The 15,629-nt window shown below is 28.7% G+C and overlaps 1 protein-coding gene across 1 annotated transcript; it reads left to right on the top strand.

The window, feature by feature from the left end:
* Nucleotides 1-2,997: 2,997 nt before the first annotated feature.
* On the top strand, nt 2,998-4,280 carry LOC107611686 (F-box/kelch-repeat protein At3g23880-like). Its single transcript, XM_016313588.2, has one exon. It carries the CDS (start codon nt 2,998-3,000, stop codon nt 4,270-4,272), a length of 1,275 nt encoding a protein of 424 aa, XP_016169074.2. The 3' UTR covers nt 4,273-4,280.
* The last annotated feature ends 11,349 nt before the right edge of the window (nt 4,281-15,629 follow it).

The raw sequence follows: 15,629 nt of genomic DNA, 5'->3' as shown, positions 1-15,629 counted from the left end.
TATATTATTCTATTAATTTATTTAATATATTGAATTATTTTTATTTATATTAAGATTAATTTTAAATATTTTAAAATAAAAAGTATAATTAATTATAATTTACATCTTAAATTATGTTGAGTACATGATATTCTATTGTGCTGCTAAAAGTAAAAACACTACAAGAAAATAGAATTATTTTAACATTTTATTTTTTAACACCATAATTAAATGTCAAAATTAATATATATTTTTGACAAATATCACAAATGTCAAATTTTCTATATTTTCTTGATGAATAATTTGACCGTAGAAAATTACTCCTCAATTTTGATACTTATTTGTTTTTAATTTACTCCACTATTTTTCTTCTTCTTTGGGCTCTGTTAATTTTGACATCACACTGCTTTCAGTTTAGGATTATACTACTCATTCTTTATCTTCAAAATCTCAATTTATTCTTTAGTTTCAAGATCTCATTTCATTCTTTGTTAAAATTTTTTGTTGAAAATATTTTATAGTCAATAAGTGTCAAAATAAATAGTATTTTTGACAATTAATAAGTATCACAGAAAATATGTTCTCAAAATTTTCTAACAAATTATTTTTGACAGCCAATATTTATCAAAATAACATTTAATTTTTTTTCACAATCACTTATATGTTAAAAATACTATTTTTGACAAAATTTTTATTAACATATTTTCATAGTTAAAATAGTGTCAAATTTTATTTTTTTGACAAATTTTAATTTTCTTTTACACATTATAACCCTCAAAAAAATCTATATTGTTGTAGTAAAATGAGATAACAAATATAATTTTATCTCTTAATTCAGTATATTTATTTATATTTTATACTTTTTTTACGATTAATTTTGTACGATATTGGTATATTAAATAAAAATACCTGTTATAATAACAAAAAATAAAATAAAATTTCAATCATTAATTTTATATTATTTACTTTTTTTTTCAATTTTATTTTGGATTTTAATTTATTACTAAAAGGTAGTGAAATTCTATTGATATTGAAATAAAGTTGCAAAAAGGTCCATAGGGTAGAATAAGTAAAATAACGTGATACCCACATTACAACATCCAAATGAAACAACCTAATATCTAAAATGTTTATCTTTCTCTTTCTCGCCGTCTATTATATTATCGATTCTATTATATAAAAATTAATTTTTTAAATTTAATGATAGAGTCAGCGTAGCATGTTTCTGAGAGTGTTTCTTAATTTATTTTGTTTAACTCATTAAATACAATTCATTATGATGCATTAATTATATCAACTAATTGATTTGATTAGATATTTAAGTATCACACAATTTAAAATTATGTATATTAATTTGATTTTTATGATATATAAATTTAAGGAATGAATTAAAATAATATAACTTATTACTTATTTAATTTGAATACAACAAATACAAAATTAATTTAGTCAAAAGTTTATTATTGTCTAATCTTCTATACATAAAAATGACAAAACAAAATTGTAAAAATAATCTTTTTATCGTTTTTGCTATTTTAATTTTATTTTCTTTACTTTTTTTTTATGTGTAATTTTATTTTACATTAACTTTGTGTATTTAATAACAAAATATACTCATATTAATTCTATCATATAATAATATATTTTTCTCCTATGTTAATCAAAGAATTTCAATAGTTATTAACTACATCTAATAGAATGACTGAGAAGTGAGAACTACAACAAGTTAAACCCAGATTCAAAATGCTTAAACGAATGAAAGAAAACAGTGGATATATGATTAGAGAAAAATATATAATAACGAGAAATATACTAAAACTGGATTTTTCCTCCAACTAATAAAAGTGAGGTGTCAATTTCTCATGAATTCATTTTTCCTCTAAAATGAAATCACTATTTTCTCTTCTAAATTTATTTTAGAAAAATATCTTTATTATAATTATATTACAATTAACATTTAACGAATAATGCATGATTATACTAATTTAGGAAAATATCTTTATTATAATTATATAAAATTAATATTTAATACATTATCAACTAATAAAAGTGAAGTGTCAATTCCTCATGAATTTATTTTAATTTCCCTCCAAAATGAAAGCACTATTCTCTTTTCTAAATTTATTTTAGAAAAATATTTTTATTATAATTATATTACAATATTACAATTATATTACAAGTAGCATTTAATGAATAATGCATAATTATAGTAATTCAGAAAAATAAAATAAAGTCCAGTAATTTATCTTTCGACTGCACACGTATGTAGAATAACTTTTAAGAAGGAGCCACGTATAGTAAATACGGTCGATGATTGTAAAACTGTATACTAACATTGATATAATATTATTTCAGGTATATGTTTTGCAGGTATCAAAGAAAAGTGTTGAGTTATTTTTTAGTGGGTTTAAATTATTTATTATTTATTAGAGAATTTTGTGCATTAGAATTCTCTAATAATTTATTATTGAGCTTATTTTGATATATTCTTAATTGACAGTAAAATAACATATAAAAAATTGTTGGTGAGTCTAAGTATTACTAGATTATTTATGGTCACATTGAGTATATATGTTTGATTTATTGAAAAAAGTAAATTACTAAAATTAATTAATAACTATTTTAGAGTTAATACATTTAATACTAGATTAAGAAAAAATAAACAATACATAATATGTTACCATTCTTCCAATAAATTTGTCCACTTTTGATGTTTTGTGTAATTATATATTTATTGTCTATTAAGTATATTGGTATCATAAAATTCGATATATAAACATAAATGATTTGATCTTATTCTTTAGTATTGCATGAATATAAAAACTTGTGATTTTGATCAACAAATTATTTTAGTTTAGATTTGATTAGATTGAATTGGATCGGCCGTTTGTGATTTTGATATTGGATTGAAGGCGGGCCAAAGATCCATGGAGATGTTAATGATGATATTGAAACATGAAAACCCTAAATATAAATAGAATAGAATAGAACAGAACCGTGGAATAGATGGACAAAGACATGCAGATCGAGAATAATGATGCCAAGAGGAATGCGTCGAGAGGGCTGGAACTGGTCAATTGCCCCGCGGCAAGAACGCGGCAGCTGGCAGACCTTTCGGAAGAGTTGATAATGGAAATCTTGCTGAGGCTTCCGGCAAGGAGGCTTGTTTACCTAAGGAGGGTGTGCAGGTCATGGAGAAACCTAATTTCCTCCCCTGACTTCACCCGCAACCACCTTCATCGTTCATGCTCATGTGATCCAAGCTTGACTCCGCTGCGGATTGCTCATTACCCTCACAATGGTTGGAATAGAGAGATCAAATTTTTCTCCGTGCAGTCAATGTTGGACAATCCTTCTGAACCTACTAAAGCCGCTCGCTTCAGTGAGGGAGGCTACTACAGAATCGTTGGTTCTTGCCATGGATTGTTATGCTTCTTTGGTAGTTATGCTAACCACGACATGCACGCCATCTTGTGGAACCCCTGTACCGGATTCATATTTGAATCGCCGGAAATCAGCGGTGAAGCCTGCTTTTCTGGCTTTGGTTACGACCATCTCAGTGACACCTACAAATTTTATGCAACGATAATAAGGAAGAAAATGCCATATGGTGTTGAATCTAGTGCCAGAATTTATACATTTGGACCAACTTCGTCTTGGAGAAGAATTGATGATATCCCATCTAGCCTACTCAGTGCCCCAAAACAACAACCTTGGAATAAGGTGGATAATAAGATAGGGGTATTTTTTAATAGTAGCAAAGCATGCACTATTAATTGGGATGCTTATAATGTGATTGTTTATTTTGACATGGGTATAGAGACTTATGGTCATTTTCCCCTACCCGATAGGGAGTTAGATGAACTATCCACCTGCGCCAACTTATGTGTCTTGAGAAACTGTCTTTCCGTTTGTTATGAGCATATGAAAACACAAAGCTGGATTGTGTGGCAGATGAAGGAATACGGAGAAGCACAATCTTGGAATAAATTGGTAACGATTCCCTTTCATCCGCGAGTGCGTTATTTAAATAGAGCTCTTACTTTACAACCTCTCTACATCTCAGAAAGTGATGTGCTTTTGGCCATTTCTCCATTTTTCACAATAGTTCTCTGCAACTTAAACGATGGCAACATAAATTTTACTGTGAATGATATTTCTGGAGAAGTAGATTGTAAGATGGCTTTTATCTATCATCAAAGCTTAGTTTCACCAAATGGTCTTCAACGCAACTCATCCAAAATGCCGCTGTACTTCTACATAGCCAAACCCAGTTTTAGTTTCTCTCGGTGAAGCCTTTCTCGCACTACCAACTTTGTTATTAATGTTATCAAATTTATTTATCTCAGTACTATATTTATGTTTCAATTGGAATTTACTGCTTTAAGATAATTCGTTTGATCTTTTTCCTTTTCTAGTTAAATCATTCTTCCAACACTTTGTGCACTGATGAGAAATTGTACTTGCTCTTGGTATCATTATTCCTCTTTACAAATCATCGATCGTAATAATTTTAAATTAATATACCACTGTTTCGTGGAGAAATAGGAATGCCCATGATGGATTTGAAGAAATGACCATCATTTACTGGCTTCAGATTGTTAATTTAAGGTGAAATAGAATAGTTCCATAAGTATCATAGGTAAAAATTAGTATAAAGTAGTACCTTGGTGATTTCTGACAACAAATCCAAACTATCAGAAAATATTTGTTGGTAATAGCAAAGCAGTAAAATGATATATGGTCTGTTCTCTATCACTAGTGATTCTGTTTTTCTTGTTTGTGGCAATGTGTAAATATATAAGCAATGTGTAATGCCTTTTTGGAACAACCGCTATACTTGAATGTTGTTCAGTTGTTCTTATTCACTTGGTTTAATCGGTTATTTATTTATCCACGAAAATTAAGTGATGATTAAGTGCAAATCAAATCATAATGCGGGTATAATGATGATTTAATATTAGGTTCTCTTTAGGTACAAATATTATTATTAGTTCAATGAACTTATCTTGCTAAAACGAAGCTAAACCAGATTATCTTGTGTTTTGTCTCTGTCTTGGAAGTTGGAACACCGTTTCCTCTTGCCTGTTAACAGGGGAAGGGGAAATTTTTGGTAGTAGCAGAGTATGCACTATTAATTGGAGTGTTTATCATGTGGTTGCTTATTTTGATTTGAGTAGAGAGATTTATGGTCATTTTTCCCTCCCTGATATGAATTTAGATGACTATCTTCACTGTACTACTTGTGGTGATCGATTAAGTAATGTTATGCTCATGCATTCAAGATTCTTAGGCTTTAGAATAAAAACACTCCATTATGTTAAATTGTTTATGACTGATTGTATTCAAGATTATTGTTGTTTGGAATAAAAAGAAAGGAATAGATTAATGTATTATGTCTTCATCCTTTTAAACTTGTCTATTTTTTTCCATTCATGTCCGGCCAACATTTATTAAGTTCGCTTATTAAACTCAGTATGAGTAACATATACAAAATTGGTGACAAGGCTGTTTAGACTTTAGAGAAGGGTCCGTGTGCCAGAATAATTAATGACCATTCATTCATGGGAAACAATGACATGCAAATATGGAATCTTCAAGTTGCGAATGTCTCATGAGATTTCGAAGCATTATACAGAGGTCTGTTCAGATACTGCATTAAAGTTGTAGAAAAGCAGCTTTTATTTTTATGCTATTCCTTCATCCAATTTATTCACTTATTTTCCTATGCTTTTTCAGATCTGGTCTACATTATTAGAGTTAATTAGGGGGTTGAAGAACATATCTAAATTATTCAGTTGTTTTGTATTTTGTTATTCTGTTTTGTGCTTATTGTGTTTCGGAGTGCTTAGTTGCCAATCTTTAAACACATGCATCTTATGTCTCTATTTTTCTCCCCGAAGATTATCGAAAAAAAAAAAGATGAATGAAGAAAAACGCTCTCAATCTGGTTGCCATAAACATCTAATCATTGCCATGTGTGGTGAACATTGCAAGTTTGCAACAAAAAAAGAGTGGCAGGAATTGTTCAGTTCCTCCTCTTATTTAATCTTATAAGATATCTTCAATACTGTTACAATATTAATAACTTACAATTTATTATCAATTTTCATGATTTTAGTCCTAATAATATTTAACCACTTATATATTAAGTGAATTTTTTCACCTTCTAAAAAATTTTACTATAACAAAATCATTCTCACTATTTAAACTAAAATTGAATGTGAACCACTTAAAGAGGGTTTTGTTACTCATCCTTACAACTACAAAAGTTCAAGATAGTTAATAATAATAAATAGCATCTCTATAATTATTTTTAATATGTAATTAGTCTTACTTTATTTGTGTTATTTTGTGCATGCAGGGATTCAAGTAATAATAAAAGTGCCTTTGCCTATTCATCAACACAACAAACAACACATAGGTTTATATATTTGTGGAGTACAGAGGAGGAAAGTGTTACTTTATTGAAAAGTAGTAGTAATGAGAAATCTAGTAGTATTGGTTGGAAATTCAAAAAAATTAAAACACTAACTAACTAGCTAGCTTTTGTTAATTATTATTATCAATTAATTTTAATTCTTCTCTGATATCCTCTTCATGTTTTTGGTTTGGTAAGCAATAAAACTAAGCAAGCAATAAAATAAAGCACTTGCATTTATTGACTAGCCACATTAGCTTATTAATTATATATGATATATACTAGCGCTATCTTTGTATTGAAAAAAAAGCATATAGATTTTGTTTATTATGGTTATGAACGGTTTTACAATTTTGATTTATAATTTTGAATTGCTGATACATGTTGCAGAGAAGTATAAAAGAAAAGCCAAGAGTAATTGGAATGTCTTCTACAAATATCCCAAGGACAAAATATAGAGTTATTTGTTTATTATGTTTTATTTAGTTGATCTTAGATAAAATATTATTTTTTAATTAGTATTAATTATAAGCATTTTTTCATTAATTTTATTATTTTCGGAATTATAAGCATTTCAGAATCCAAAGGTATCTGGTTTGCACCACCATTTTAGTTGTAAAGGAGGTGCTAGAAGCTCAAACTCAGAATGTTCTCTTACAGGGCATTTTCACTCTTCATGTCCATTCCTATCATGGCTTAAGTGAGACTTTTTTTTATTTTTTTATTGTTAATTTTTATTGATTATGCTATATATTTGTAGAATTATCAAGAATTCTCATTATCTTATTTTATAAAAATAAATAGTTAAATATTATGATGGAATCTAGAAGTTAAATAAATAAATTAAGTACTAGAAATATTTAAGATGAGTATCTAAAAATATATTAAGTTAATATCTAAAAATATTTAAGATTTAGAATTATCTAGAATCAATTTATGTAGCCTATAAATACATTTGAATGATTACCTTAAGCTGGTTGCTCAATTGAAACTTTAAAGAAGCAGAGAAATAGAGACAAGTGAAATATGGAGAAGAGGAAGAATACCAGCGGCAACTCGAAGGAGAAAATAGATCTGAAAACAATGGCTCGATTTAGAAACTTTCGACCGCAGAAATTACAGCGGCAACGATGGCGAAAATTGCGGCGGCAACGATGGCGGAAACTACAGCAGCAACCGTAGCTATAGAGCAACCAGATCTAAAACCATAATGTTGATAGAGGAGGTGACTCGATTTATGAGTTTCCTACGACAACTGTGACGGCAATGGCAACAGAACTGGCGACTGCAACGGTGGCGGACCGGCGACTACAATAACAGCTACATCGACAGTAGAAAACCTAGGGTTTTGTCGATCGTCATTCTCTTCTCTTCTCTCATACTCAGTGAATGAGTTTTGAAAACTCAATAGTCAATAGGACGTAGTAGAATAGGATTTTTTTTTAGGGTTAAAGTTTAAATTTTATAAATTAACCATTAAGGAGAGTTTTATAAATTGCCATAAATAAAGTGTATTTTAAAAGTTTTTAAAAATTTCTACTAAAAAATTGCCTCAATTAAATATAAATCTTATAGTGTTTTATGTCTTGCATTTTATGATCTCCTTATTATTTGAGTTATGGCTCAAACTTGATGTTATGTTTATTTGTTAAATTGCTACTATATTTACTACATTAATTGAATATTTTATGACTAGAAAATTACTTATATAGACTAGATTTTATAATTTATTATATTTGTAATTTTTTTTTGCATATTTTTTTGTACATATATATACATTTTATAGGTAATCTGCTATTCCAATCATTTTTTGCAACGCCATCCACCGTAAAATTATGGCGAATTTTGGTTTACCGCTATGAATCGCCATCCACAATAAAAAATTATGTTTAGTACTATAAAACTTATTTCAATGCCATTTTAATATAATTATTGACTTTCTATTCTTATAGTTATTAACAATTCAAATAAAGTAATACTCTAAAACTTGCTTCATTATCTATTTTAAAATAATTATAAATATTTTATTTTTTAATTATTTTTTAGTTTATTTATCATTCATTTTCAATCAATTATATCAATGTGCAAATAAATTAAATTAAATACATTAATATTACGATAACTTTTTAATTTGAAATTAACTTATTATATTTAAATTAGTATTTTTTTTGTTAAAAATAATTATTAGAACAAAAAACAAATATATATATTAGACCAATTTTTTTTTAAATACCAAGATACAAAAAAACAATATTAAAAAATCTCAAACAAAAAATGGTGAAATATAAAATAATAGGAACAACACAATAAAAATTTATTCAATATTCAAGTGTATTATCTTCAAATTTTTCCAAAATGCTAATTTTTATTTACCTAATTCTTCAATCCATTTTTTTCTTAGTTCAAGGCGTTATTTATTTATTTATTTTACAAAAAATAAGAGATTCGGACCCGCAACCTCTTAATTGAGTATGGAGAGATTATGCCATTTGAGTTATAACTTATTAACTTAATTCAAGGCGTTAGCTATTATAATAAGTATGTAAATTTATCCATTCTTTAATTAAGAAGGGTGGTACTATTTTAAATGTCTTTTGTTAAAATATTTTAGTTAACATAAATCTAAGATAATATTTGAATAAAAAAAATTAATATATTAAACTAAATAAAATAACCATCAAATAATTATATTTTTTTTTCAAAATTTTACAGTTATCCACAATGATGATAAATTTATTGGCCAAAATAATTTACAATATTTTGTTCCTATTTCATCAAGATAGATAATAAAAATTTTATTAAAAGAAGATAAGATACAATTTATAGTTACTCTTTATGTATAAGCAGTGCTATATATAATTATTCATGATCTGTACAAAAAGGGAGGTAAGTTAAAAAGACAAAGAAGAGACACAAAATAGTTTTCATCTATGTTTTTTCATCATTGTATCCCCTAAATTAGAAAAGAAATTAAGTACGTAAAGAATATAATTTAAATATTAAAAAGACTCAATATATGAAGAGTTGTGGTAAATTAACTTGTATAAAATAAAAAAGATAAAATTTATAATAAAAATTATAAAACTTAAATAATAGGAAATAAAAAATATAGTACAATAATGAAAAATAATATTTTATAATTTATAAAAAAGTCAAAAAATAGAAATAATACATCATAGGAAAAAATATTATAGAATAAAAGATAAATTTATAAAAAGAAATGAGATTTTGTTTTAGTATATATGACTTTTTACAATGAATAAGTTATAAAATACAAGAATAAGTAAAATAAAAAAGAAAAGAATGAATTTGTACTTTTTTTAATAAATTAAAGAAATATTCACAACTACATAATTAATGGTAAAAATATAACTATTAGACAATAAAATTACAAGGACATATTAATAGAAATATTAGATTTGATATTAAAATAAAAATATAAACAATGAATAAAAATCTAAAATTTAAAATTAAAATATTTTTTTTATCAAGGAATGAAATGAAGAAAAATTTCTAGTAAACAATAACTCAAGTGTAAGTCCAGATTTTTAGAAAATAAATAATAAATTATTTATAATTATATATATGATTTTCTTTTTAGAAAAGTTATGAGACTTCATGTTTTAAATTAATTTGGTTTTATATAAATTTTAATTATAATTAGATATTTTTGATTTACTAAAAATTAACGATTTTTGCTTAATTAAAATTCAGAATTTTAGTAATTGAAGATAAAAGAGAGTTTTTTTTTTAAGAATTAAATTAAATAATTTAAAGTTTTAATTAATATTATGAACTAAAAAAATTTATTTATTTATCTATAATTTTAAATTAAAGTGTTTAATTACAAAGAATTTATAATTTGAAAAATAAAATAGTGTTCTTAAAATCAATTATATTGATTAAATTTAGTTTTAAATTAAAACTCTACTCAAACCCTAAATTTCCAATTTCAAACCCTAATTTTAATAACCCTAACCCCCTCCTATCCAACCCAGACACACATACCCTTCTAACCTGTCAACTTCTTGGTGAGCCACGCTCACCCTCCCTCATGACTCACTCACCACGCCATTTTTCTTTCCCTTTACCCCACACCCACACACATGTACAGAGATGAATTAAGAGAAAGAGAGAAAGGGAAAACGAAAAACAGAAGCAAAGAGATCCGAGAGTGAGAGCTGGCGACGGGAGGTAGAGGAGAGGCGAGGGGCTGTCCCGCGCCGGCGTCGCGCCTCACCGTCTGTGAAGCCATGCGTCTTCGTCTCCCCACCACCGAATCATCGTGCCACCATCCCCGTTGGGCTGCTGTGCCGCCATCGATGCAAGAAACCGCGCGCGAGAGAGGGAGGAGTCGTCGAGGAAGAAGAGGTAGCACAGAGGAGGGAAGCGTTGCTGCCTGCGCCGCTGCCTTGCCTCCATCGCCGCTGGAGCTTCATTGTCGCCGCCGTGGTTGTCGCGGTGTGCGGGCTTCGCGAAGAGAGAGAGACGAACGTGAAGGGCCAGGGTAGGAGCGAGGCCCTATTCCGCGCCTTTATGCCGTCAAACAACCACTGCCACTGCTAGGGTTTGACTCCGTCATGTCCTGCTGCCACCGGAGTTAGCCGCTATTAGAGCTATTGTTCTGCCATCGTCAAACTTGAAAGAAGACGTCATTGCTGTTGTTGCCGGTAGCACTATTACTATTCTGGTTCTGGTTTATTCTTTTATTTAATTCTGTTCCATTTACACACTTCAATTTGTCACTGCCATGCTTGTGAACGATTTGATTTAGTATATTCCTTGTCCTAAATTTCCAGAGTTGTGTTTGCTCTTGATTTCTATTCAATTCGAATCCTTTGTTCTGGTGCAACCATCGTCGCTGCCTTAGAAAATTGACACTGCTGCTGTTCTGGTTATGTTGGAATGCCGCCGCTGCTGCAAATTTAGAACCAAAGAGGGTTTGTCATGTTTAATTTCTGAGTTCGACTAGCTGAGGTAGGGGATTTGTTTTAAAAACTAGTATTAAACCCGTGCCATGCACGGGCTTATATTTAATTTTGACATGTTAAATTAAAAATAATATTTTATAATTATAAATTTTTTGAATTTAGTATAACACGATCATCATTATTATATAATAAACGTACTGAATATGCTGTTTTATCTTTATTCAAAGTAAAAAGTAAATAGAAGAGTTTAAAATTCATAATATTTTTGAACCAAAAGGATGGAGACATGAAAAAAATAAAAACATATATAACTGTAATAATAGCATGTCAATTTTACACTAAATTTTATATCAAAAGGCTAATAAAAATTTATTGACAACCTAGTATCTTACTAACTTCATTAGAAAAGCGATTGGCATATGATGTTGTGCTCCTTGTTACACATTTCATCTCAAATCTGAAAATAGAATTATAGATAAATTTGTTATATCTATAGTAAATATTTATACAAAAATGTAAATCATAACATGCTATTAAAATGAAAATAATATTATTCTTACCTAAATATTATTAAAAACTTCTTTGAATACGACATTTATTGTTGATGACTTTGGATTGCCGTCTTCGTCTAGAATTAAAACCCTGAGGCCACTGCGACTGTTAACTCTTGACAAAGCAACATAAAGTTGTCCATAGGTGAATACTAATTTTGACAAGTAAAGTCCTACATGTGATAATGATTGACCCTGACTCTTGTTAATGGTCATTGCAAAGCATACTGTTAATGAAAATTGTCTCCGTTGAAACTTAAATGGCAACCCTGAATTTGAAGGGATCAAGTTCATTCTTGGAATGTACACTTTATCTCCAATATTTCTACCGGTCACTACCGTCGCTCCAATTACGTTGCTGCCAAGTTCGTTAACTATTAATCTTGTCCCATTGCATAAACCTGAAGTCTGGTCTATGTTTCGCAGTAGCATTACAGTGACCCCTGGCTTCAAAGTCAACTTGTGATTGGGTAGTCCCGAACATTTGATGTCATTTAGGAACTCTGGTGTGAACCACTCTTGTTGTACATCTTCGTTCTCATCAGCTTGACATGTTGTATCAGAACTCAAATACTCATTTTCCATCCCTGAAAAGATTGTCAAGACAAAATTGTTTACCTTCTCGACATTCTCAAGCGTGGGTGCAAGAATTGCCCTACTCTAAAAATAAATGTAATCTGACATGTTTTACAACAAATTTAGATATGCAAAGTCTACCAAATGAAAGAGAGGGTCATCAGTAGTTATAATCAATAGATCATCTGGAATTTTAATTTCTGATTCATCACCAACAATAGAACCAATATTTCCATTTCCAACATCAAGTATCCAATTAGCAAATCTCTTCATTTCACCTTCATCTTGATCTAAAGAAGATATTAGAAGCCTTATGTTCATATGCAGTTTCAGAACCTTACAAAACGACCACATATGGGATGAGTTAATAGGTAATGTCAATATATCGTGTCTACTCCCTTTCAGAATCACCGAACGTATCTGTCTGAAATCACCTCCTAGAACAACAACCTTACCACCAAATGGTTGATGTGTCTTATGTTGATCGGTAACTGACATAAGATCTCTGAGCGTCCGATCAAGTGCTTCAAAGCACATTTTATTGAGCATTGGAGCTTCATCCCAAATTATTAAGCTACTTTGGATGAGCAGCTCAACCTTCAAACTTCCATGCTTGATATTGCAAATAGATTCACAGTAATTGTAATGGGTATTGAAAATCTAGAATGAGCCATTCTGCCACCAGGTAGGAGTAAAGACGCAATTCCACTGGATGCGACATTTAAAACAATCTTTCTTCTAGACCGAATAGCAGAAGAAAGTCCATTCCAAATAAATATCTTACCACACCCACTATGCCCATAAAGGAAGTAAAAACCACCAGAGTCTGTAATAACAGCATTGAGTATCTCATCGAATACTAACCTTTGCTGATGAGTCATCTTTTGTTCCGTATATAAGTTTGTATGAGTCAAGTCATTTGTGTCATATGCTAACTCCTCCTCTATTAGTTTATTTTGAAAAAGGCGAACATCAGACATCTCAGGATATGGCATTGATTGATAGTCTCTTAAAGATCTTGCATTGCTTTTGAGTATCTTCTCAATCTCAATAAGGTAGAGATTTTTCAATTCGTCATCAATCATGTTTAGTCCTAGCAAAAGCATATGGTGGTTTTATGAAATATTTAATAAGTAATTTCAAAATAAAACTATTAATATTATTAATAAAAATAAAAATAATAAGAGAATACAATCTTGATATATAAAAAAAGATATAGTAAAATACCTTTATTTTTCAAAACTTTTCTCCTCTCATATAGTATTCCATCAGCTAATAATGTCCAAGTTGCATTCTAAATACGCTCTGGGTTGCTAATGCTATTAGATATCAGTAGCATCGCAAATAATTTTTTCAATTGATGACCAGATGCAAGTTCAGCTACCTCATTAATAGTTGTAATGAATTCTCTATCATTGCACAATAGTCCCATGAAATAGTAAGCATCTTGGAAGTTAGAATATGTAATTCCATTAACTGTCCTAATAGACTCATATGCTGTGCAACCTCTCTGAACAGCTAACAAAATTCTCATATAATAAATATCACCTGTACTCGATGGAACATAGTTTAACCTCCCGATAGAATACCCTCTTTTGCGTGGATGTCATTCCCTTGCTTCTCTATCATAAACAAATTGATTTGAAAACTCAGCATATGTCAAAATTTGATCTGATTCAAATTTTTTATTGACCTCCATCCATGCTGAGAATATCGTACATTTTTCTTCCTCTTCTTCCACGATTTTCTCAAGATCATCATCGACTTTAAAGATGATATTTTGCTCTCCAGGTAAATGAAAGGTTAATCTCATCACTGAAGGCCAATCTAATTCGATTTGTGTGCTCCAATAAATCTATAATAATTATATAGCATATACCAAAGATTGTTTTTAATAGACCAATTGAAAAATTAAATGTTTGGTCTTTAAGTAGTAAAAGCATATTAATATACACTGACTTTGTAACTGGTCGATATTGTTTGATGTTTGTTGAAGCTGTTGTTGACTTATCTGATGACATGGGCTATCATATGCTTCACGTGTGATACCCGAATTACTAACACTATTAATATTGGAACATTGTTCTTTTTCACCTACAGAGTGTGGATTAGTAGTTGGAGACCTTGGTCGATATGGTATTGGGTTATTACCTAATAAGATAATTCGAGACATTAGTTTTGAACAAATTTTCTGTTAAAGTTTATAATTGAATAATAGTAGGAAAATTAAAGTACATAAAGTGAATGCATATTCACATAAGCAAGTTTTAAAAAAATTCATCCAAAAATCAACCATACTGCTATTTGTAATGTCCGACAATACCAATTTAAAATGCACACCATTAAAACTATCACTCGGATTTCCTGTAATTTTTTTATAAATAAATTTAGTAAAATATTACGAAGACAATATAAACTAATAATTTATTACTTGTCAATAGCTAAATAATATATAGAAAATATTGTATTTTATGGAATTTTCTTTGGCCAAAATATCCATGACCCACCATGCACATTTGCTCATTCTTCTCTGTTCCTATTCCATAAAAAATTCTAAATCAATAATTATGTTTTGTTACATATTTATATCCATATAGTTCTCATTTTCTCTTTATTTTTTTCTAACCATTTCACCAACTATCCTGTTTGAATTTAACCTCTTCACTCCTCTGCAATCTGTATCTCTACTCAATAAATAAATAACTAAATAGTCAGTTTAACTTCAATGGCACTTTTAATTTTCTTTTCATTCTCATTTATTTAGTTACGTAAATATATTTTACAAAAAATAATATATATTTTTTCACAAAAATTTCTTTTTTAAAATAAATATAAGTTTAATCTCACAGTCAATAAATTCAACTAATAGTTAAAATATTTTTTTATTTCTTTAAATAAAAAAATTAAAAATGAATAGCTTATAATTAAAAAGAGAGAAAAAGATGAAAGTACCTTTATTGTTGTACAGAGACAATCTAAAAAATAACAATGTAAATGGAATAAAGAGAAAATTTATAAATGTGACAAATAAAAAAAATTAAATTTAAAATCGAAACGGTTAAGAAGTCACTTAATTAGGAATTAGTATTAGAATTTTAAATTTCAAATTTTTAAATAGAGTTTACTAATTAGCTAGTACAAATTTTAAATTTTTAAATAAAATTTTCTAAT

This window comes from Arachis ipaensis, chromosome B8 (genome assembly GCF_059453495.1).
Source record: "Arachis ipaensis isolate K30076 ecotype BB chromosome B8, ASM5945349v1, whole genome shotgun sequence".
Classification (NCBI taxonomy): domain Eukaryota; kingdom Viridiplantae; phylum Streptophyta; class Magnoliopsida; order Fabales; family Fabaceae; genus Arachis; species Arachis ipaensis.
This window is presented reverse-complemented; position numbering and strand designations above follow the sequence as displayed.

What these genes read in the sequence shown, in the direction of transcription:
- LOC107611686 (XM_016313588.2), top strand. Translation starts at nt 2,998, where the DNA reads ATGCAGATCGAGAATAATGATGCCAAGAGGAATGCGTCGAGAGGGCTG.